At 42.0% G+C, this 21,737-nt stretch overlaps 1 protein-coding gene across 1 annotated transcript in view; it reads right to left on the bottom strand.

Annotated features, from left to right (window-relative positions):
- PTPN14 (protein tyrosine phosphatase non-receptor type 14) overlaps window positions 1-21,737 on the bottom strand; it is a 163,661-nt gene that overhangs the window by 43,741 nt on the left and 98,183 nt on the right. Inside the window, exons 5-9 of the mRNA XM_007952600.2 lie at window positions 14,033-14,103; window positions 12,947-13,034; window positions 7,936-8,024; window positions 3,941-4,028; window positions 3,073-3,155 (exon numbers count right to left, since the gene is read on the bottom strand). Of these exons, the coding sequence (XP_007950791.1) occupies window positions 3,073-3,155; window positions 3,941-4,028; window positions 7,936-8,024; window positions 12,947-13,034; window positions 14,033-14,103 (419 nt within the window). The remainder of the gene's footprint in view (window positions 1-3,072; window positions 3,156-3,940; window positions 4,029-7,935; window positions 8,025-12,946; window positions 13,035-14,032; window positions 14,104-21,737) is intronic.

The raw sequence follows: 21,737 nt of genomic DNA, 5'->3' as shown, positions 1-21,737 counted from the left end.
AAAATTTTGCGGACTATAATTATGAAATGATTGCAGGAGTACATCAACAAGGAACTTCCATAAATTCAAACTGGGTTCAGAAGAGAACATGGAATGAGGAATATCATTCTGATGTCAGATGGATCTTGGCTGAAAGCAGAGAATACCAGAAAGATGTCTACTGGTGTTTTATTGACTAAAGGCATTCAGTTGTGTTGATAAGGAATTATGGATAACACTGTGAAGAATGGGAATTTGGGAACACTTAATTGTGCTCATACAGAACCTGCATATACCAAGAACAAAGAGATACTGCACGGTTTAAAATGGCTTAGGAAAGGTATGTGTCAAGGTTGTATCCTTTCACTATACTTATTCAATCTGTATGCTGAGCAAATAATCCAAGAAGCGGAATATATGAAGTACGATGCATGAGGGTTAAAGAAAGACTCATTAACAACTTCCATTACGCAGATGACACCAGCTTGTTTGCTGGAAGCGAAAACCACTTGAAGCACTTGGACTTTGAAGAAGATCAAAGTCTACAGCCTTCAATATGTTACACTTCAACCTAAAGAAAACAAAAGTCCTCACAATTGGAATAATAAACATCATCATAAATGGAGAAAAGATTGAAGTTGTCAAGGATTTCATTTTACTTGGAACCATAATCAATGCCCATAGAAGCAGTAGTCAAGGTATCAAACAACATACTGCTTTGGGAAAATAAGTTGGAAAAGATGTCTTTAAAGTATTAAATAGTTAAAGTGTCACTTTGTGGATAAAAGTGCACCTGATTCAAGTTATGGCATTTTCAATGGCCTCATACCCAAGTGAATGAAGAAGACCCAGTAAGAACTGATGTATTTGAATCATGGTGTTAGTGAAGAATATTGACTCTACCATGGACTGTGAGACAGAGAACAAACCTGACTTGGAAGAAGCACAGCCAGAATGCTCTTTAGAAGTGAGGATGGTAAAATTTTGTCTTACATATTTTGGACACATTATCAGGAGAGATTAGACCATGGAGAAGGGGATCATGGTTGGTAAAATAGAGGGTCAGCAAAAAATAAGACCCTCAACACAGTGGCTCCAACAGTGGGCTCAAACATAGCGATGACAGTGAGGATGGTGCAGGACTGGGCAGTGTTTCATTCCGTTGCACAGGGTTGCTATGAGTTGTGACTGACTCGACGGCACCTACTGACAAGAACAACAATGCAGCTTGTACCAATGGTGATCCTCTGAAACTGTACAAAGAATTTAACGTATATGTGGTGTTTACACATCTCAATGTGTGTGTTTGTATTTTTTAGAAAGAGAGACCCAGCTTTTTTCGGCTAATAGGTTCGGAATTTCCCATACCTGATTAGAAAAGAGAAAGGAACAGTTATTGCAGAAATGGAAAGGAAAAACCGAATTCCCTCTTAGGTTTTCAATCTCGTAAGTGATATTCACAATATTAGAAATAGAAGACTGCAAAGGGAATACAAATGCTCAGTAAACTTCAGAGTAATGCCATTTGCTGGGAAATAATAAAACCAGAAGATGATAGTGAATCTATTTCTCAAAACAGCTTTTTTAATTCACCCTACAGAAGTCAACAGAGGAGTTCTAGTTAACATTAGAGACACTCTCACAAATCAAAGGCGAAACAGAGTAGAGATGCACAGAGGTGGCCAATAGGGAATATGAATGGGTGTATGTGTGTGTGTGTGTGTGTGTGTGTCTCTCTCTCTCTCTGTACAAGCCAGAGTATATCTGTAAGGAAGATGTAGCTGCTTTATTTGCCACTCCCTGACCAGTCCTTCTTGAGTGACATTTGCAAACCCTGAGTTATAAACATCTGACTTAGGGACAATTCCTACCTGCCCTTTAATGATATGTAAATTTGCCCTTAATTTAAAACAATGGAACCAACTCCTCCGCAGAACAAATTCTTCATCACAATCACCTTCCCTTGCTGCAGGTGCAGCTTTTAAATCATTGAAAGGGTTTCTAGCCTTTTCTTGCAGTCAAGTAAGGCTAAATAAGAACCGTATGTACCTGTTCTGACTCATCTATAAATTCCACTTAAAGATTTAAAGACACAGTTAGGAACAGCTCTCGTTCGTAACCCAGGGACTGCCTGTGCTATCAGATATACTTTTAGACCCCAACAGTGACAATTTGCAGTGACTGGTTTGCAAAAGCCTCCAACGTGTGGAGAAAAAAGTCTGCCGTGACCTGATGATCTAGTTATAAAGCAGCTGCGTTCTTCAGCAGGAGCTGCTCCGGGACATTCCTCTTCCTGCTCTTGGATATGTCCACTGGGGGAGTGGAAAAGCAGTTCTTTTGCATTTACATCCATCAAGCTCTTTGAAACAAAATTAAACACCTTGGGCTCCCCAACTGCAGAATGTGCTCTGCTGAGGAACGTCTTTTGAAAGCAACCAAGGTAAAGACCATGATTGTGTGAGCCCCAGCACGCTACAGTGGAGGTCAGGGCACATCTAAATTCCCGCATCAGACTCCTTTTTATCATCTTTATTTCCAAATTAAAAAAAGGAAAAATACACACTGATTTGTGACATCTATTAGTGTCTTCAATTCTTCCCCTAATTACCCTGGCCTCTCATTTATAGTCAGGTGACATGACCCAGAAGCACACGCAGGGTTAGCCAACTGTGTAAGCGAAACGGGGCTGAAGATGACAGGAGCGTCTTCGCTTTCAAGTTGGCTCGTCACTCGGTTGCACACTTCTGAACACACTCCACATCTGACATGAGGGGCAGCCCGGCAAATTGGGAACTGCTCAGCAACTCCAAACTCTGAGCAGAGGGCTGGAGAGGGGCTAATGTGGGCCAACCCATTTGGGAGTCAAACACTCGGAGTCAATTTGCGGAACTATTTTCTCTCTAGGCACATGTACTACATTAGACAGATACCGTCATTAAAGTCCGCTCATTCCTGCTTGGCTTTTGCTTACTTCGTAGCTTCTATGAGGAATGAGGAAAAAGAATGATTGGCAAAATCTGCCTATATCCCTAACATACATGAATTTCATCTGACAAAGTGACCTAATGGAGGGTCAACTCAGTGTCTACTTACTCAGTGCAGATTTTGTTCTGTTTGTAAAACTTGTGCCGTATAGCAAACAGCCGAGAAATGTATTTGGCATTTTCAATATCATCCTTGGAAAAGAAGAGACAGAGTGAAAATAAACATGTTTGATTGCATACACATTTCACTATGATTACTTTTGAAACCTCCCTCCTCCCTTCGTTCCAAAATACCACACTAGGTTGCAAACCAAGCTGCTGAAAAATTCACCAGTATCAATGCCTACAAGCCCACCAAAGGGCGGCAGACAATTAGGTCTGCTTAAGAATCCTTTATGCCTAAGGCATTGGGATTGTACTGGTGCACTGGCATGTCTTTACGTAATTCCACACCAACTGCTTTAAAAGTAAACAAGGCTGGACATGGGATAAACACCAAACATCATTAAACGAGAGGCAGTGAAGGTGCATTGTGTTGTCTCTCAAGAAAGCACTCAACAGAAAGCCAGTCTCTCAGCTTACTTCACACTAGGCTTGGGCTAGGATGGTAAAGAAAATCCAGGTCAGCCAGCAAAAGAAAATGTAACGTAACAGAACCAGGAGTTACTTGATGAGGGCTGGAACTAAAGTGCAGAGGAATGTGGCATGCCAGACAACATGATCTATCACAAATAAGGCAGGAGAAGGAACCCTAATCCTAAAGTCAGCAATCAGCTGAGAAACCCAGTAGTCTGAGCATGGTCTTTCATTACCGCTATCCTGAAATGGGCAATAATAGCACTGGGCGAGTAGTGGAAAGGATCTTTTCAACAGAATATTTAGTCTCTCAAGAAATGGAGAGCAAGGAAAGAGCACCAGAAGTTGAGAATTCAAACAGCAAGCTGCTTGCTGGACCCTGCATTTGTCCATTTGCGCACCGTGTGAAAGAGGGCAGTCTCTTCTTTGTTGATGAACTCCACTAGAATTGTGGACTTGTTATGAGTGATATTCCCGACATCATTCCACCTGGTCAAGAGAAATGGAATGCATTTACCCAAAGACATTCCATGCATTTATGATTCAGCATAGGAGGGCCATCCACTAACATCAAGTCTTGTTTTACAAATTATGATTTAACGATGTTTGTTAAAGCTAAATTTCCTTCTCTCAAAACAGAAAAGTAAAAAAAACGAAGCATGTCTCTATATAAACAGCTAAAACTCCTTTGTAAAATATATCCAGGTATCACTCCTTCATAAAGTATAGTTTCCTTTACAATTAGCTAAGAAGAAAAATTGCAAGAGACTTTTGCTGCCATGTTTTTCACATTTCCAAATTGAAAAGGTATTTCCTGCTTTTGAATGATGGGAGAGCATATTCTTAAAAAGTCATGTTCATATAGGAACATAGGCTGAAGAATCCACATAGATTCTGTGTTGCAGGGTGTGATACAGATGAGTTTTGTCACCTAGAGATAATAGGTGTTTACACTGTTGTGATCTAAACAAACAACAAAAATCAAACAGAATTTCCTTTCATTTCCTTGTGAAAACCTTTTCTAAAATGAGATACAAAGAAATAACCAGGAGACAAGTGAAGCTGAACTGCTGCTCCCCGTTCTACTTGGACCCAATTTCTAACCATCTTTTACTACTACCTGGAGTCTTTGGGTGGTACAAATGTTTAACATGCTCAGCTGCTAACCAAAAGGCTGGAGGTTTGAGTCCACTGAGAGGGGCCTTGGAAGGAAGGCTTGGTGATCTGCTTACAAAAAACCAGCCATTGAAAACCTTATGGAGAGAAATTCTACTCTGACACACAAGGGATATAGCATCACCATAAATCAGAATTGACCTAATGGCAACTGGTTTTTGGTTTACTATACCAGTCCTGCACTCTATGGAGCTCTGATGGCATAGTGGTTAAGGCATTTGGTTGTTAACCAAAAGGTCAGTGATTTGAACCCACCAGCTGCTCTGTGGAAGAAAGATAAGGCAGTCTGCTTCCGTAAAGATTTATAGCCTTGGAAACCCAGTGGGGGTAGCTATGAGTTAGAAGTGACTCGATGACACTGAATTTAATTTTGGTTTGATCCTTCACTCTAGAGGAGTCCTAGTGGTGAAGTGGTTAAATGTTCATGCCACTAACCCAAACATCAGCAGTTTGAACCCACCAGGCTCTCTATGAAGCAAACATATGGCACCCTGTTTTCATAAAGCTTACAGCCTAAAATACACTATGTGGCAGTTCTACTCTGTCCATTATGGTCACTATGAGTCAGAATCAACTCAAAACTCAACAGCAATAGGTTTGATTTATGGGTTTACACTTCACTCTGTGCCCTTCCATATAATTCCCAGCCCACTGCTTTTTTACCCTATCATGCTATTGCTCACTGCACTTCTACCATCTTCTGCCTGCTTAATTCCTGTAACCCTTTAAGACTCAGCTCAGAAGTGACTCTCTGTAGGAAGTCATTCTTCATCTCCAACACCCATATGCTACGGGAGGTATCTTCCTCTCTATTCCCATAATACATGGTATAGTCCTCTACCACTCACTACAGTGTACCACAATTTTTTACTTCTTTAACTGGATCCCTAACTAGACTAAACTAGACCTCAGACAATCATGCTATTCATCTTTGCATTCTAAGACTGAGTCAAATGGCTATCACCTGTGAATATTTGCTGAAAGAATTAAAAATAATAATGCTGCCTCTCATCTGTACAGAGCATGATTCTTTTATTAGTTCTCTAAGGTAGACAAGGAAGCTGTCCTCCTTTAGGAAGGAGGCAAGCTAGGAACAACTGAGTACATGACTTAGCCACAGTCATTCCTTATGCTCACCAGGGATGAGTGAGTTCCAGATTCTCCTCTAGTCACCTTGCCATTTCAGCAGCACCAACTGTGTGCTTAAGTACATCTACTGGGGCAATATCACCTACAGGTGCTCAGCATAGTTTGCTGCCTAGTTACAATCCTACCAGATTATATCAACATGTACTCATAGCTACATGCTCCTCAGGGAAGGCCTCTAGAGATAAGAGATATTTGGCTTCCCCTGGCTCCATTCCTTCAAATCAACTGCCAAAACTCTGGATATTTGTTCCATCATACAACATCACTTAGTAGCATAATTAACATGATACTATGTTGTTGTTGTTAGGTGCCATCAGGTCAATTTCAACTCACAGCAACCCCATGTGACAGAGTACATCTTCTCCATAGGGTTCTCCAGGTTATAACCTTTCTCTTCAGGGCCCCTGGGTGGGTTTGAACCACCAACCTTTCAGTTAATGGCCAAATGCTTAATTATTGTGCTACCAGGGCTCCTTACATGGTTGTTGTTGTTGTTATGTGCCGTCAAGTTGGACCTGACTCATAGCAACCCCCCCTTGGGTTTCCGAGACAGTATCACTACAGAAGTAGATTGCCCCATCTTCCTTCCGAGGAGTGGCTGGTGGGTTTGAACCGCCAGCCTTCTGGTTAGCAGTCAAGTGCCTTAGGCACTACGCTACCAGAGCTCCCTTACATGGTACTACAGTGAAATTAAATTCCCATCTTGGAAGAGTTTCAAGAGAAGTGTTAAAGGGAGCGGTCTAGAAGTGGTTCCAGAGGAAACTATAAAAGTTAAGAATGTCTTATACTCATGCTATTTGAAATATCTCTTTTCTTCTATCCCACCGCAATGGCTGGAATGCAAGATTAGTCTACTTCTCTCCAGGCTCAAGGAGAAACCAAAGCATCAATTTAGCTATAAAGAAATGCGTAGGGCAAAAATGCCTGGATAGCTTTGATTGGGAATAAAAATTATAGTTATAATTCAATATATTTATACATTTCACCCAGTTGATTCATAGTTTGCTGCAGGTATAAGGAGTTGGTCCTGAGTAAGTAAAAAAAAAAGTTTATTGTGTAGCCCCAAAGAGCTCTTTGCCCACTCACACTTCAATAGTGCCTCTCTTCAAAGACCCGGAGAAAATCCTAAAATAATGGCAGGGTGGGGACCTAGAGAAATGAAAGCCAATCAGGAAGCTTTTGTTTAGAAAATGGTCTCAAAATGACCTGCAGTAACTGCTTATCCAGAGAGTACATGGCTGGCCAAGATCTACTTCCGGAAAGTGGCTGTGCTTTGCCTCTGAGAGCCATCTTTGATCACCTGCCTATCAGATGCACACACAAGAAAACCGTTCTCTCCATAAATAATGGAGCACACTGCCCTGGTAAATAAGCATGCGGGTTTTAAGATTGCTGACGTTATGGTGAAATTTATGGGCACCAACACAAAGCAAGCTCATGGACATGTGATGGGGGATGGAGGGCACTTTGCCACATTCCAACTCTGATTCTACTCATGTGAATAGGAAAAGAGAGTTAAAGTGTTAAAATAATAAATAGTACCAAGGTCTTTCAAATTACTATGATAATAATATGGTTGTTTCCTCAAAACAAACATTCACAAATAATCTTTGGTTAATATAAAAATGAGTTTGCATTCTTCTAGGACTTATGGATAGGCTGGGGGTACACAACAATGGAGAAAAGCCAACTGGGATTTAACAACTAGTCACAGATGATCCCAACAAAGAGAACCAGCAGGAAAATGGCCAAAGAGCCCATTTCCAGCCAGACTCCTTGAGTCTCAATCTACCTGCAGCCTCTGTGGAGCATGACTGTGTTTCCTGGAGTCAGGTAGGAAGCAAGTTCCACCTCCCTTCCCTAAACAGGCCTCTAAGAAAAGGGAGATGAATTTTTCCATAGTGGCTTAAATCCCAGAGAGAGCTGATCATATCTGATCTGAGAAAAGTTCAACTCTGATGCAGTCTGGTTCTTCACTTATTCAGAAAACGTTAACGTCCAGTGTGTTTTTGAGGGTCCCTCAAGGGAAAAAGGAAGAAGGAGAAGAAGAAGGAGGGGCATATAAGACTACCTGTAAATGATTGCTTGTCTTCCAATTCTGTTTCTCACAAATATCCCCATAAAGAAAATACCAAGGTGCACGCCACTTCCATGATTGTCCTGCATAAGATCAACAGAAGAGATTAATGATGAAACAGATCCCCAGTGTCTTTCAGAACCAAACATTCTGACCACAGCCTACCCATGGGCACTACACCCCATTTCTCACCCACAACTGGCACAAATCATAAACAGAATCATGGCAACAAGGTGAGTTCCTGAAGGGACTCACATCCTAACCAAATTAGTTGCTACCAAGTTGATTTCGACTCATGGTGACCACATGTGTGTCAGAGTGGAACTGAGCTCCAGAGGGTTTTCAGTTGCTATGATCTTAGGCAGCTGATCACCAGACCTTTCTTCCAAGGCACCTCTGGGTGGATTCCAACCGCCAGTCCTTCAGTTAGTAGCTGAGCACTTAACTGTTTGTGCCACCCACAGACTCCTCTGTACGTACTGTTGTTGTTATGTGCTGTCGAGTTGGCCCCGACTCATAGCGACCCCTCCTTGGGTTTCCGAGGCAGTATCACTACAGAAGTAGGACTGCCCAACCTTCCTTCTGAGGAGTGGCTGATGGGTTTGAACCGCCAGCCTTCTGGTTAGCAGTCAAGCACCTTAGGTACTATGCTACCAGAGCTCCTTCTGTACATACTAGTGGGGCATATATTCTTATTTTCTTTTACTCAATTTGTCATATCTCTTGTTGAAGACAGAATGTTAGGACTTCATGTATTTGACGTCTGCTCAGATTTTATCATTCATGAATTATCTATTAATATAATTTTTACTTAGTGTTTGTTTTTTAAATCTAAATTATACACACACACACAGTTTAAAGAGTTAAATATTCTTTAGAGCTTGTATAAAAGAGGCAAACAGTAAACAATGCCCCTCTATTTCTTTTCTCCAGAGTCAGTGACTTTCACCTCTGATAATTGCAATGTGAGTGTACCTGCATCACTATATTTGGCCCTTTTAGTTTAGAAAATTATGGTCCTCAGTTCTGGGAAATATTCTCCAGTTACTACTTCCTGCCCCTATGGGAGCTCTAATCATGCAGTGGTTAAAGTATTTGGCTGCTAACCAAAACATCAGTGGTTCAAACCCACCAGTTGCTCTGTGGGAGAAAGATGAGGCAGCCTGCTTCTGTAGACTTACAGCCTTGGAAATCCTATGGGGCAATACTACTCTGCGCTAGAGTCTCACTGAGTCAGAATTGACTGGATGGCAATGGGTTTGGTTATGCTTTGTTAATAATTTCCATTACTCCATTGAATATCGAATGTTCTATACTTGGCTTCTCATTTCATCTCCTGCCCCTCAATTTCCATTTCTTTGTTTTTTGGTGATATTTTCTCAGTTTTATCATCCACCTAGCTTTTCATTTCTGATATATTTTTAATTCCTGTGAGTTCCTTTTTATCACCCTCTATTCCCTCAAGGATACAATTTTCCTTTTCATCTCTGAGAGTCACAAGGACAGTGTTTGGCGGGGAGGGGAGCTGTTCTTCTCCCTGCTGAGTCTGTGTTTTTCAGGCTGCCTCAGTCTCACTTGGTTGGCCTCTGTCTTTCCTATCAGAGTATCATGTAGAGTGATACTTGGCTGGCTGTTCACATTTCAGAGTGGGGTGCTATATGATGGTAGGAAATTTGTGAGCATAGGTGAGGCTTGCAAACTGTCAGTGATCTGTCTGGGCCTTTGTCAGGTATCCCAGATGTCTTATCTTCAGTCTGGTCTCTTGGTCTGATCAGGTGCTTCTAATCCTGCATGGGAGAGCATAACCTTGTCACTGGTGTTTTGAGAGCATGAGTAGGAACAAGGGTCAACATCTAGTAAGTACACTTTCACTCAGTTCCCTTGCTTTTATTGGTAGGAAAGGTCTTCGTTATGCAATGAGAAGGGAACAGTGGCCATGACCAGCTAAGCCTAAAATGGAAAAGCAGGACCTCTACACTTCCCTGAAAGGTTATTTTTGTTGTTTCATCAAGTCGATTCTGACTCACAGTGACCCTACAGGAGAGAGTAAAACTGCCCCATAGGATTTTCCAGTCTATAATTTTTACAGAGCAGATCTCTAAGTCTGTCTCTCATGAAGCAGCTAGGTGAATTCGGACCACTGACCTCCCAGTTAGCAGTCAAGCACGTAACCATTATGCAACCAGGGCTCCTTACCCATAGCCATCGAATCAATTCTGACTCCAAGTGACCCATATGGTTTCCAAAGCTATAAATCTTTACAGAAGATTACTTCCTCTTCCTCCTGCACAGAATCTGGTGGGTTTGAACAATCAACCCTCTGGTTAACAACCAAATATCTTAACCACTGCACCATCAGAGCTCCTTCCAGGGCTCCTTATCATACTCATACATACATACACACACACACACACACACACACATATCTGAAGTTGAAATGGTAAATTATACTTCACAAAAAATGTATGTGGGAAAGGAGATGGGAGAAGCAGAGATTGAAAGAGAACGGAAAATCCTGCAGAAAGCCTTCCAAAAGTACTTTGCCCAGAGAGGGCCAAGCAGATGTCTGGTGGTGAGGGGAACATGGGAAGAGCAGTTCACCAGGGTGGGGCAATGGAAAAAACACAGACAGGATGTTCAAGATAGCCACTCTGACCAGGATGCTGGGGTCACAGCAATGGGCAACATTTAAGGGCTCTTTGTTTAACTGGAGTTCCCAGGGGGTATAAGTGGTTAACGCATTCAGCTGTAAACTGAAAGGCTGATGATTCGAGTCTACCCAGAGGTGCCTTGGAAGAGGAGACAAGTGATCTACTTCTGAAAAATCAAAAACTCTATGGAGTACAGTTCTACTCTGACACACATGTGGTAGCCATGAGTGACAACCAACTCAGTCACAGCTACTTACTTGTTACTGGTTAAGTTCAACTTAGAAAAGGATCCAGGCTCCAGACTCTGACCTACCCATCCCAGAAGTACCCTCCCTGGTCCATGTGCTCTGGTATTACAAGAGGACATGGACAGCACAGCAGCCACACCTCTGCCTGTCAGGGAGGAAGAGAGGCAGCCCTGTCTGGAAGCAGGCTGGTTCTCTTCCAGCCTTGAAAATTTTTGAGGAAACATTCATGGAAAAGACCACATGAAACAAAAATGTTCTTCTCTACCATGTGTCCATATCACATTTGTTACTTTCTTTGGGTAATAAGATCCTGTACTAACCCAGAGAAATGACATCAACAGTCTTTCCCTGGATACTTTCTTGTCTGCTCTTTCACTCATTTCAGAGCTGACCACATTGCCGCCCCTACCACCACTGCTGCCACTGGGTTTGCAGGAATTGTGTGGTATATAGGTGGTCACTTTAGTCATAAACAGATATGTGGGGAAAAAGGGAGAAGTGCTGCCAAGCTTTACTGCCCTACCGTGAGTGAGTCAGCAGTGCCTGTCTGCCCACTCAGAGGAGGCTACAGTATCCCCCCAAGAACCTATCTGACTGAAGACAACACTAAAAAATGCATCAGAACCAGGCACAGTGGGTTCCAACATGATGTCAACTGCCCCTATCTCCCATGGCTCAGTACCACTAAAAAGAAAACAAGCATATGACCACAACAACCAAAGTTCCAACTTTCAGGGATTGGAAACTCAGTTTTCTAGAAGTAAAGTTTACTCTGATTTTTCAATGACCCAAAATATCATGACTATATATGGGCTGCTGCAATGTAAGTGGGATGCAGATGGCTTCGTAAGGCATTACTGCAAGGAAAATGGATTACAACCCTACGAAGGGCAGCCATTAGAGAAGCAAAAGAAAATTAAACAAATCTGAAAAAGAGCCATTTAGCCCTTTTTGCAAGCTGCGGCCACCCTGCTCGATTCTACTTGATGCACATGGGCAGTTCTAATTAAGGCAAATTGCAAACGTGCAACTGAGGGGGAACAAAACACTTATAAACCAGCCAGTGGAGCCAGTTTGGAGTGAATTGTTTGTGCTGAAATTGCAGGCCTCTCCCAAATTGCTGAAATGTGCCAGTTGCTTTAGGATTCTGATAAAACTCCGTTTTTTGTAAAGTTGGTCAGCAGAGAGATGAAAATGAGTTTGGATATGGGCTCAGCCCTATAAATGACCATGCACCATGACCCCCACTTATACCCACTTCAGGAGATGAATTTGATGCAGAGGACATGATGTGCTACAATAGTTTCCTAGGCATAGTTTGCAGAAAACACAAAAGTGACTGGGAACCCATAATGGAGGGTTCCACAGAGCAGCAGAGATAAAGTGTGATTGCATATGGGAAACATTTCATTCTACCTCACAAACAAATGATCTCTCTATCAGCTCAAGGAAAAGAACATAAACGTGAGGGAGAAAACCACTATCTCAGGTCTTTATTAATGCGCTCATGACATTAGCTACTTATCCTTTTGTAAGACTAGGTGCCTTGACATCTTCAAGGTACAGGATGGACTGGTGTTGGAACTCATTTAGAATGTTGTGTTCAAAATGAGATATTCCCACTGAAGGCCATGGAAAACTCCAGAATGTCTTATTTGAGACAAAGTGTTTCTTTACCTTAGTAGTAAACTGGACTCACCAACAAATGCCATGACATTTGAAAGCCAAGACAGAAAGCCAAGAAAGCCAAGATATTCTGGCCCACTGCTAACAATGCTGCTTTTTTTATTTTCTTCTTCTTCTTCCTTCAAATACCTGGGCCCTTCTAGGAGTCCATGAGTGGCCCAAATGGTTAAGCGCTTAGCTAGTAGCCACAAGACTGGAGGTTCAATCCTACCTTGAGATGTCTTAAAAGAAAGCCCTAGGAATCTGTTTCTGAAAGACCACACAGCCCCTGAAAACTTTATGGGGTGCAGTTTCTACTCTGACATGACACAGGACACACTGGAACTTAAGTTGAAATCAACTCAACAACAAATGGCTTTGTTTTGTTTGTTTGGGGCCCTTCTAAGAAGTCTAAAGCAAAGATAGACAAGAGTAGGTTACCTTCACAGGGAAGCTTTCCTGTCCAAACCCATCCAAACGTTCCACTTCATTGATGTACATAAGTTCAGCTTCCGCTGGCAGAATTCCACTAAAATCAAAATAGCACAGAAGGAAATGGTTAAGGGCAACCAAGTCAATGGGAGATCCTACCCTCTGGATGGCAAATTCCAGAGCTGTGGTTTAACCTTTAGTTTCTGGGAAGAGCAATTATCACCCAACTGTGAGAGTATGGTAAGTTACTAAGTAATTCATTAACACAGTCCCCAGGAGCCTTTTGCTCAGCAGGGAATAATAAGAGGAAGGTAAAACTATTTACTTAAGAGTCACAGCTCCATAAACACTAAATAATTATTCCAACATCCTTAGGAATAATGCTGCCTGCTTTAAAAAGTAAAGTTATTTTCCTTCCACCTGAGAGAAATCCCCACTATTAAATAGCAGCAACAAAAAAGGAAAATGAACAAGTTTGATTGAAGGAGCCAAGTGGCCAAGATAAGGGAACCTAGAATTACTGCACAAGTCCTCTGAAGTCAGCAGGGAAGGGGATAATTGCAGTGGTCCAAAACAATTCCAAAGAGCTCTGACATGAAGTGCCCAGTGATTCCTGAAGTTATTTTCCTCCTTTTCCCTGTTGACCTCCGTCTCTAGAGGCTCCAAAGGGAAGATGGCTCTGGTCTTCCACTTCCCGCCCAAAGGAGCTCTTTAGGTCTTATTCTCAGCCCAGACAGTCCTAGGCTTCCCAGACTTGGCAACAGATTTTTAGAAAAACCACAGAGAGGAATTCTCTTGGCCAAGAATGTTGCTTTTCTGGTATTAAAGAAAAAAGGCAAAGAGAGACAGGAAGGGAGAAAGAGAGAAAGAAAAAAGAAAAAGAAAGAGGGGAAGGAAGAAAGAAAAGGAGGAGGAAGGAAGGGAGGCAAAAAAAGGGAAGGAGGGAGGAGAGCAGTTGCAAACCCACAAACATCTGTCAGAACAGAGGTAGTGAGCTTTGTTACAAGCTGAGTGACACAGAACTTTGCTAACTCTAGGGGTTGGGGTAGGCAGGGGTTGGGGTAGGAAGGCCCTCTCCACCTGCCCTTCCCTTACCTGTGGGCTTTGTGTTCTTGAGCTACCTTCTGGGTCAGCTCCTCCAGAACAGCCTCTTCCAGGGCCAAATCCTATAGAAATCGAAAGAAGCTCAGGTCAAGAGGATTTGGAATTTGCTATTTTGATTGCAAACCCTTTTCAAAGCTCTCTCTTCAGAAGATGTTCCTAATGAGCCTGGGTTCCTTCCCCACTCCTTTACTCCTTCAGAATTAAAGTCCTGAGTGTTAATTTTTTACTTTTATAACATGGGTTGCCACAATAACTCAACTTATTTCAAAGTATATTTGGGGTTGGTGCCTAAATTCTACACTGCTATCGAGTCAACTCTGACTCACAGCGACCCCTATTGGGTTTCTGAGGCGGTAAATCTTTACAGAAGTAGATTGCCCAGTCTTCCTTCCACAGAAGGGCTGGGAGGTTTGAACCACCAACCTTCTGGACAGCAGTCAAATGCCTTTGGCACTATACCACCAGAGCTAAATTCTATAGAGCGAGAGTAATAGCTCTATTTCATTTATCTTCTTCCCATTTGGCCTGCTTCTCAGAATCACTTCTATTGACATTGTTTTGCATATATACCCATTATTTTTAACAAACAGGTTATAGGCAAATAAATTTCCAAAACTTGGTCCCCTCAAAAGTCAAGCCAAGGAAGGGACTATGCCAGACTCTTTTGTCCACCACTTCAATACCAGCAAACTGATTTAGAATCACATGAAGGCTCATTCTGATGCTACTTGACAGAGTTCATGGGTGCAGAGGTGGCACAGAGTAGGCTGTGATGGCTAAAAGAGTTCATTGACCAACTGATGTCTCCTACTGGACACCAGACCCCTGGGATCAATGGTGTCCTTTCTCCTGTAGACTCAAAAGAGCTGATTACACACATCTCTTCCCAACTCCCTTTCAGTATGTCATGGTGGGAATGTTTTACACCATGGAAATCAGGGCTGTTAAACACTAACCAGCAAAGTACCCTCCTGAATGGCAAGATGGTTTCTGGAGGAATAAGCCCAAGAAAGGGACAACAGAGCAATCAGATCACGAAAGCCTGATGTTGTTGTTAGGTGCTAGCTGATTCTGACTCACAACAAGACTATATGACAGAGTAGAACTGCCCTATAGGGTTTCCAAGAATGTAATCTATATGAAAGCATATTGCGACATCTTTCTCCTGCAGAGCAGCTAGTGGGTTTGAACTGCCACCCTTTCAGTTAGCAGCTGAGCATTTAACCACTGTACCACCAGGGCTCCTAGGGCTCCTGAAGAAACTGATAAATGTTGTGATTATAGACTTCCTCTCATCTTTGGTGAGGAACTCTGATGACCTAATGGTTAAAACATTTGGCTGCTAACCAAATGGTCGGCAGTTCAAACCCACCAGTTGCTCCATCGGAGAAAGATAAGGCAGTCTGCCTCCATAAAGATGAACAGCCTTGGAAACCCTATGGGATAGTTCTCTACCTTACAGGGTCACTAAGAAGTCAGAAATAACTTGATGGTAATGTGTTGGTCTCTTCATGGTGAGGATGGGTGGAGCCTAGAGGCTCCTGACAATGTGCCAGCTGTCTCCAGTCTACCCGGCAGCTGCACTCCCAGTCTGTAAGCCCTGAGGAAGGACACATGGTTGCACAGTGGTTAAGCATATGACTGTGAACTAAAAAGTCAGTGGCTAGACCCCACTAGCTGCTCCACAGAAGAAAGATGTGGCAATCGGCTTCCATAAAGATTATAGCCTTGGAAACCCTATGGGGCAGTTCTACCCTGTCATACAAGGTCACAATGACTAGGAATCGACTAGACAGCAATGTTTTGTTTTTGCTTTAAGTCCTGAGGAGAATACAGGCATCTATCATTTTCCTCTGATCTCCAAAGAGGGTATCTGGATGGTAGGACCTGAAAAGGACATCCTGAGGCTTACCGTAGACATTGGGGGCAGAGGGTAAGGCAGGGCTAATATATTTTGACAGAAAACATTCAAAACACCTCTTTGCTTTAATTTCAGAATATCATTTATATAAATATTAACTTTCAATTTAATAACTTTTCAGGGATGACACACTGTCACAATAAGTGTACACCTCAACTGTAAGAAACATCCCATCTCAAAATCATTCAAATGTAAAAAAAAAAAAAAGTTTTTTTAAAAACTAGAAAAATTAAAGTGTAACTATAAACTGGATATTCATTAGCTCTGCAGATGGCTGAGAGGCCTTACAGAAGGCTGAGAGAATTAAGACAGCTCTTATTTTTCATATGTTAACTGATTAATTTGCTATTTCCTGTTTGGTTTTTCACTGAAATGACACAAGTCCAGGATAGGAAATAAGCTCAACATTTTAAGTTGTGGAATAACAAAAAGTAGCATAAGGCTTAAAAACTGAGCTATGGATAAGCATGTAGGTATTTAGGGTAGTAATAATCTTGTTGGCACAGTGCCCAAGGCATTGACTGCTAATCAGAAGGTTGGCAGTTCAAACCCACCAGCTGCTCCATGAAAGGAAGATGGGGCAATCTACTTCTGTAGAGATTTACACCTCAGAAACCCAAAAAGGGTCGCTATGAGTTGGAATTGACTTGATGGCAGTGAGTTTGGTTCAGTTTGGTGGTGTAGTGGTTAAGGTATTTCGCTGCTAACCAGAAGGTTGGTGGTTCGAATCCACCAGCTGCTCCATGGAAGAAAGATGGGCAGTCTGCTTCTGTAAAGATTATTTACAGCCTTGCATAAATAGACCATCAAGCATATTCCAAAATGCACAAAGAGCAGAAGAGAAACTAGATGAATGGGACCTTCTAAAACTTAAATTTTTATGTGCTTCCAAGGACTTGTCCAAAAGAGTCAAAAGAGAACCTACAAATTGGGAAAAAATATTTGGCAATGACATATCTGACAAGGGACTCATCTCTAGAAGTTATAGAAAACTCCAACACCTCAATAACAAAAAGAAAAATAATCCAATTAAAAAATGGGCAGAAGACATGAATAGACACTTCAAGGAAGATATTCAGGAGGCCAACAAACATATGAAGAAATGCTCATGATTATTAGCCATTAGAGAGATGCAAATCAAAACAACAATGAGATACTATCTTGCTCCAGCACTGGCAGCAAAATTCAATAAGACAGAAAACAACAAATGCTGGCAAGGATGTGGAGAGATTGAGACTCTCATACACTGCTGGTGGGACTGTAAAATGGTACAAACACTGTGGAGAGCAGTATGGCGATTCCTTAAAAAGTTGGAATTAGAAATATCATTTGACCCAGCCATTCCATTACTAGGTATATATCCTAAAGAAGTGAGAGCCATGACGAAAACAGACACATGCACACCCATGTTCATGGCAGCACTATTTACAATAGCCAAAAGATGGAAACAATCTAGGTGTCCATCAACTGAGGAATGGATAACCAAACTAGTACATACACACAATGGAATACTATGCAACACTAAAGAATAACGTAGAATCTGCAAAACACTGCATAACGCGGATGAACTTGGAGGACATTAGGCTAAGTGAAATAAGTCAATCACAGAAGGACAAATATTGCATTAGTCTGTTATTGTAAAAGTGAACAAAAGGTTTATCTATGGAAGGAAATTTTCTTTGCTGGTTACCAAGGAAGGGAGAGAACACTGTTAGATAGGTAGAGATAATAAAATAAGTATTGATTTGGGTGAAGAGAAGGGCACTATACCTATGTGAGTGATCAACATGGTGGCATTGAGGAAGAGGAAGACACAGAGAGGTACACAAGAGGTACAGAAAACAAAGATGAACTCTTTTGCAAATACAGTACTGCATTGTCAGTGAAGGCAAACATGGGTATACGGGTGGATAGATGGGTGGACAGGCTGAAATATTAGGTATGTCTATGAAGCAGGGACTGTACCCAAGACCATGTATAGGGTTGGCAAGTGTATTTGTATGATCTGTAAGAATTCCCAGGTGTATAGCAGAGCTGACAAGGGACAAGATTATAGTCACTTCTTGGTCACAGCCAGCTACCCAGAGGAACCGAGTAGTTGAACATGTGGGCTCAGGACCATAGTCACAGGGGACATGAAGCTCAATTGGCATAACATACTACATAAAACATTGTTCCACCTCCTACTTTGGCAAGTAACGACAGGGATCTTAAGAGCTTGTAAGCAGCCATCTAGATGCAATGATGGGTGTCTCCTCATCCAGAGCAAAGAAGAATGAAGAAAACCAAAGATTCATGGAAAGAATTATCCTAGCAACTGGTACACCATGCAATCGGCAGCCTATACAACTATGAGACCAGAAGAACTAGATGGTGCCCAGCTACCACTGTCAGCCACTTGGAGGGGGATCTATGTAGGAGATCCTAGATAGAGAGGGAGAACAATGTGGAACAAAACTCAAAATCATCTGGGAAAAAAAGGGGGGGGGCAGCTTTGCTGGTCTGAAAGAGCCTGGTGGAACCACTGAGACTATGGCCCTTAGCTGCCCTTCAGGTCTGGAATTGAACCCACACCTGTGGCTTCCAGCTAAACAAAAGACAGGCATAGGAGTTGAACATTTACCTGAGGTAGATACACTCCTTGGAGAGAACAATCATGGGAGAAAGAAGGGCTGCTTATGCACAGGGAGACAGCTCAGGGGGCAGAGGTGCATGGAGGGATGGACACAAGGAAGAGGTGACTGTTGGGAGGTAGTGGGAGGGGAGCTGTTGCACTGTTGTGAATTATGTCAATGTAATGACACAAAGTATATGTGAACTGCTGTATGGAAAGGGAATTTGCTCTGTAAATTTTCACCCAAATAACAATCAATCAATCAATTAAAAAATTTTTAAAATAAAATAAAGATTATTTACAGCCTTTGAAACCCAATGGAAGTCACTAATGAGTCAGACTCAACTCAATGGCAGTGAGTTTGGTTGGGATTTTTTTGTTGTTCTTTTGGTTAATAATCCAGTAGTAATTTTGAAATGCTAGTGAAAAATGTGGTAACAGAATAAAATAAAGGTAAGAGATGATCAAGAAGTGTTCATTAAACCTCTGTTTCCTATTGCTATTGTACTCAATAAAAATGCCCCAGTTTGGGCCTCTGTGAGTTATGTGTCTCTACCACAGTGAAATGCAAGAGTGGCCCTGCACAAATGAAAAATGGCAGCGTGCATGCCCGTACACAGCCGCACACCTGTGCAGTGTCCTGTGTACTTAACTATGTTCTTTTTTCTGCTGAAGAAATGACATTTGACAAATTCAGTTACTTTATAAGATCAAACACAGCCGTTCATCCCGTCTTCCCTCCCTCACCGGAGGAATGCATTCTTCCCTTTCAAAGCTCTAGTGGAACCAAGTGGAAAGTTTACAACCTTCCACAGCTCCCCACCGAGTCCTCAATTAAGTCAACACCTGGGACTAGCATTCAAACCATTCTTCACGTGACTCAGCCTTCCCCTCCAGACTCCTCTCCCAAGGGTTCAAGGTCTCAGGCCAACTGAGCTCAACACCTCCTACTCTTCCTATCACGAACTATTTTCCCATCTCCAACTGCGCTCCTGTCTACTCTTCCCAGAAGAACCATCAACCAAGCCCCATCACACCCGCGAAAAGTCACCCCGTTGTTCAGGTCCTGTCTCAGCTACTACTTCCCTTCGCTTTGCTTTCCTATCTCCACAACTGGATGTAAGCCTTTCCTCCTCCAGATCTCTTCCACTCTGTGTGTATCTCTATTATCACTCTTACCATATTCTGCTTACAGTATTTCTTACGTAGTTATCTGTACACTACTCTTATCCTTTAGCCCCATTTCCTTCCCTCCACTTGATTATAGGCATCCTGAAATACATCACTTACGGGGCCTGTCCGAGGGCCTTTTACTAAATAACAGATTATAAATTCTCAACATGCTGTAAGTGATTAATAGTTAACAAACTGAATGTGTACGTTTTATATTGTCAAACAAGAGTTTTTAATTATGCAAAGCTGATTCGTAATCATTTGTACCTTCTGCTTGTACTCTGTCTGCTTACATTTCAAAATATATACAGTGATGTCACCTGGAAAGTATATTCCTCAGCACACTTATGCTTGCAGAAAAAAGAATAATCATGCTGACAATCATAACAGTAAGTCAACAACAACAAAACAGTTGTTAAGAATTTATTATGTGTCAAGCTTAATAGTTTCAAGCCCTTTCTCCTTTAATACTCACAATAACACTATGGAACAGGGTTTGTTATCCTCATTTTCAGAGGAGAAAAATAAGGTTTAGAGAGAGTGAATAACCTGTCCAAAGTCGTTTAGTTGATAAGTGGCTACATTAGTGCTTAAACTGTAAAGCACTTGGTTTGTGGAAGGCTGAGGTCTAGAGCAGGAGCCCTAGCTCCATTTTGAGGCTTCACATAAGTTCAGATGCCATTTGAGTTCTTTCTGACCATTAACCAGCAATGTAGCTATGCTTAGGGAGGGACAATTTGTCCTCTGGAAGAGAAGAGTTGAAAGTAGATTATAACATGCAGGCAAGCCCAGGGAGGAGCACAGGTTACACGAAGAATTAGGGAACTTGCCTGGGCATGTCTTTAATGATTTACTGAAAATGGTCATATGTCATCTAATTTAAGTTAAAATTCGGGGGTCCTGGTATTGTCTTATAGCCACCTTGTGCCTATGACTCAAGGTAGCATGATCATAAGTTAAACCCTGACTACCACACTGACTTGACCACATAACCAGACGGTTGAAGCCCCAGAACCAATCCTGTAACCTTTTTTAACCTACAATTGTGTACATATCACAGTCATGGTCATTTCCCTATTTCTGTAATTCTGCCTGCAACAGTGATGAACTGACTTGCTATCAATCATGATGTTGTGATGACTTCCTGTGTTCTCGATCCTATAAATAGAAACTGTGGCTGTGAGTCAGCAGACTCCTTCGACCTCTGTACTATGCATACTGACGGTTTCCTTCAACTAGAATGATTATTTTTGTCTTTGTCCTGTTTAAGACTTAACAAAAAGTGTCTCTATAGAATATATTTGAATCTGGGGTCTTTTAACTCCTAGCATATGGCATAGCTGGGATATGGATGGAGAATAGCTTGACTCCTGTGCTCTGAAGTTCTCTTTGCCACAGTCCATCCCAGAGGGTGAGGGTATGAGGGTGGAAGTAGATGACTGATGGCAAAAGTCTGGTAATGTTTGCTACTAAGACAGAAAACAGTGGCACTGTGGTTAACTGATTGGGCTGCTAACCAAAAGGTTGGCGGTTCGAACCCACCAGCTGCTCCACAGGAGAGAGATGAGGCAGTCTGTTTCTGTAAACATGTGTTGTTAGATGCTGTACAATCTGCTCCCACTCATAGCAACCCTATGTACAATAGAAACACTACCTGGTCCAGTGCCATCCTCACCAATCCTCATTATACTTCAGCCCATCATTGCAGCCATTGTGTCAATCCATCTCGTTGAGGGTCTTCCCCTTTTTCACTGACCCTCCACTTTACCAAGCATAATATCCTTCTCCAGAGAATGGTCCCTTCTGACAACATGACCAAAGTAGGTGAGACAAAATCTGGCCATTCTTGCTTCCAAGGAACATTCTGGCTGCACTTCTTCCAGGACAGATTTGTTAGTTCTTCTGGTAGTCCGTGGTACTTTCAGTATTCTTCACCAACACAGCTCAAAAGCATCAACTCTTCTTTGATCTTCCTTATTCACTGTCCA

The sequence above is a fragment of the Orycteropus afer genome, unplaced genomic scaffold, assembly GCF_000298275.1.
Source record: "Orycteropus afer afer isolate SDZICR_OR568_19922 unplaced genomic scaffold, OryAfe1.0 scaffold00013, whole genome shotgun sequence".
NCBI classification, from domain to species: domain Eukaryota; kingdom Metazoa; phylum Chordata; class Mammalia; order Tubulidentata; family Orycteropodidae; genus Orycteropus; species Orycteropus afer.
Note: the sequence above shows the minus strand (reverse complement) of the source record. Positions and strands in the feature narration are given on the sequence as shown.